This window comes from Neltuma alba, unplaced genomic scaffold (genome assembly GCF_004799145.2).
Source record: "Neltuma alba isolate B1F8T4 unplaced genomic scaffold, ASM479914v2 tig00003190_pilon, whole genome shotgun sequence".
NCBI lineage: Eukaryota > Viridiplantae > Streptophyta > Magnoliopsida > Fabales > Fabaceae > Neltuma > Neltuma alba.
In genome coordinates this window covers 56,157-59,244 of record NW_021633181.1, presented here as the reverse complement: position 1 = coordinate 59,244, position 3,088 = coordinate 56,157, and the positions used below count along the sequence as shown (strand labels likewise).

At 33.1% G+C, this 3,088-nt stretch overlaps 1 protein-coding gene across 1 annotated transcript; it reads right to left on the bottom strand.

Moving 5' to 3' along the window:
* Window positions 1–2,756, bottom strand: LOC114740891 (auxin-responsive protein IAA14). The gene is made up of 5 exons (XM_028929136.1): window positions 2,364–2,756; window positions 1,966–2,216; window positions 1,711–1,849; window positions 587–648; window positions 1–452 (listed from the first exon to the last, which is right to left on the bottom strand). The coding sequence occupies exons 1-5, from the start codon at window positions 2,618–2,620 to the stop codon at window positions 415–417; spliced, it is 747 nt and encodes a 248-aa protein (XP_028784969.1). The 5' UTR covers window positions 2,621–2,756; the 3' UTR covers window positions 1–414.
* Between the last annotated feature and the right edge of the window lie 332 nt (window positions 2,757–3,088).

Here is a 3,088-nt window from a genome sequence, read left to right as displayed (position 1 = left end):
AGAGATAACCAAGCAAATTAATTAAAGACATTGATAAAGTGACAATTATAGAAATATAAAGAAACAAACTAGACACAGACTCTATATATATATATATATATATATTTAGAGACAAAGTAGTATTTAATTGGATTTGGCTTCTTAAAAAAGTTGAATATATATAATTACCTCTACATATATTTATGACACAAATTAAAAGTAAAAATACACAGACACATAATCGAAACTCTAAACAAGCATCATCACACACTCTGCTGATTCATCATCATCATCATCGTCTGTCTGCTGCATGCACCAGCAATAATATAAAGTTCTTCTTCTTTTCTTTTCTTGAGTGGTTTTTCATATAATATTTAATTAATAAGTCTTCTCCTTCTTTTCTTTTGGTACGAGACTTTCTTGAAATATTGATGATCAGCTTCTGCTTTTGCATTTTTCCATGGCTCTTGGGGCTGAAAAGTAGAGAAAGATAATAAAGCTCGTGTTAAAAAAGTGAATATTTACTTCTGGGCTGAATTAAAAAACTGAGTATTAATAGGCAATAATATATATATTTCATGGAATATTGAAAAGATTATTTACATACCAAGTCCAATAGCTTCTGATCCTTTCATTATTCGGAGACGCTTGCATGAATCAACGAACATCCTTCAAGCACAAATTAAAGTGATATAAGGTTAATTGGTAAATTCATGGGTTTGAGAAAACTGAGATTATATATGTTTTTGTTAGATCATACATACATACATACATACATACATACATATATAGAGCCTAAAAAGAGAAATCGTACTATTAATGATTTACAAATAGTATGATTTATCGTAAATTTTATAGTTTATATGTATCATGGCACAAGCAAATATGATGTGTGTATAAGTTTAAGGGTCACTTCATATCAGTTCAGAACTTCTCCTCTTTTTTTCTCATCCTCTTCCTTCCTCTTCTTTTTCTAACTATTAGATTAATATATTTTACTGGTTTCGATTTTAATTTTTTATAAATTATTTATAAAAAAAATTAAAACATGTAATGCATTTGCAAATCATTAGAATTAAATTTTAATAGAGTTTGTAATTTATTATTTATTTATTTTATAATTTAATATTTTCATAATAGTTTTTAAAATATTAAAATTTTTACCATTAAAATATTAATCCAACACTTTTTCATATATATGTTGATTTTGTTTGTGATTTATCAAAGTGCATATATAAACTTTTACGAGAAGTTATATCTACATATTCAAATCTTAAAAACCTTAGGATTTAGGTAACTAAACTTTGAAAATGTGATTATTTATAAAAGATCAAATCTGCTACTAAATTTTATGAACAATGCTATCAATCTTTTTTTTTTTAAAGTCATTATTGAATAATATTATAAAAGTAAATGTTAATTGTAATTTTGTAATTAAATTTCTTAAGTAATTAAATCTCAACGGCAGTATCGAGAGCTCAATAATAATAACTGTAATTCACCCCCTCAAACTATCCTTATTAATTGTACATATTGTATGGGGTGATTCCAATGTTAATGGGTAAATGGGTATTTCAAAAAAAAAATTAACGTCTTACAAATAATTAATTTAACTAATTTTTTAAATATACTCAAATTAGTTATTTAGTCAACTCTTATATTTGGGACAGACGAGAGTGATTAATAATTATATGAAATGAAATTAAAAATGGAAAAGAAAAGAGAACTTACTCCCATGGGACATCGCCAACGAGCATCCAATCACCGTCCTTATCTTCATAGGTTGGCACATACTCAGAACTGTTCAGCAGATCCATCAACTTGCTCTCATTCATGAAGTCTATCATTCCTTGGGCCCCCTCATACTTCCCTGTATATATCCATCGTTATTTTGTTTTAATTATATGAAAAAAAAAATTGTTCAACGAGAGGTAACTAAAAAAAGTTAACAAAAGATTATAACTATTTATTAATTAATATAATTACCCATGGTGAAGGAGCTGAACATTTTGGCCAAGGCATCAGAAAGTTGTTGGTAGCTTTTGTACATCTTCAAATCCACCTTCCTAAGGTAAGGTGCACCATCCATACACACCTTCACAAGTGATCCTCCGACAGTCGCCAGAGCTGGCGGCGCCGCCGTCTTCTCCTCAGTATTCCCATCTTCGCTGCTCACCTTCTGTGCCATCACGTTCTTCCTGTATGACCTCACTGGTGGCCAACCCACCACTTGTGCCCTAAACACATATCAACACATCAAACAATATACATCAAAATCATCACAACACTTCAACTTGGTTCACACACACACACACACACACATATCAAAACCCAGAAGATATATATGATAAGCAGTTTGAGAGATGAAATGGATCTGGACTTACTTTGCGGGTGGCTTGGTTGGGTTCTTGTTAGAGGAGGCGATGTTCTTGTGGTTCTGATTGGTGAGATCTTCTTCTTCTTCGCCGGCGGCATCCTTGGAATCATCGGCGGCGAGGTTGAGCTTCAGATCAACAGTTGCGGAGAAAGCTCTCTTGTTACCAGAGGCCTTTGGAGTGACGGCGGCTTCCACCGCCTCGCCACCGACACCGCCGGGTAACCCCAGACACAGCTCCGTCTCCCTCAAATTCAAACTTGCCATTTTCGGCGCACAGAGAAAGAAAAGCCTTTATCAACAAATCTCTCTCTTTAATGCTCTTGCTATGCGTCAAAGTGTTTCTTCTTATAGCTTCGCTAATTCTCGCTCTCTGCTTCTGCTTCCTGTGTCCTCTTCCTCTATTATAATGGTGCTTGGTCTGGCTTTATAATAATGGATGATCCATGAGAGAGAGAAGAGAAGAGAGAGAGAGAGAGACCAATAATATGACTCAGTGGAGCTCGTGCTTGTGGGTGGCTGCATGCTTATGTCAAATCAACTTGCCATCCAATGGAAGGTTGCCACGTGGTGATTCATGGAACGTTGATCTTGAGCGTATTGATGAACAATTAACCTTATTAGGTAACTGAATGCAATTGTTCTGATGCACTTGTTTTTCTTATGAACGTAATGTGCACTGTCATTCCATATATATATATATATATATATAAGTCACTTGTATTATTAAATTGA

Excerpts from the sequence above, each read along its gene's own strand:
- LOC114740891 (XM_028929136.1), bottom strand. The coding sequence starts at position 2,620 with ATGGCAAGTTTGAATTTGAGGGAGACGGAGCTGTGTCTGGGGTTACCC. Across the intron at positions 649-1,710 it reads GTTGGCGATGTCCCATGGGA|GATGTTCGTTGATTCATGCA; the intron begins GTAAGTTCTCTT and ends TTGTGCTTGAAG. Across the intron at positions 453-586 it reads ATCAGAAGCTATTGGACTTG|CCCCAAGAGCCATGGAAAAA; the intron begins GTATGTAAATAA and ends TCTACTTTTCAG.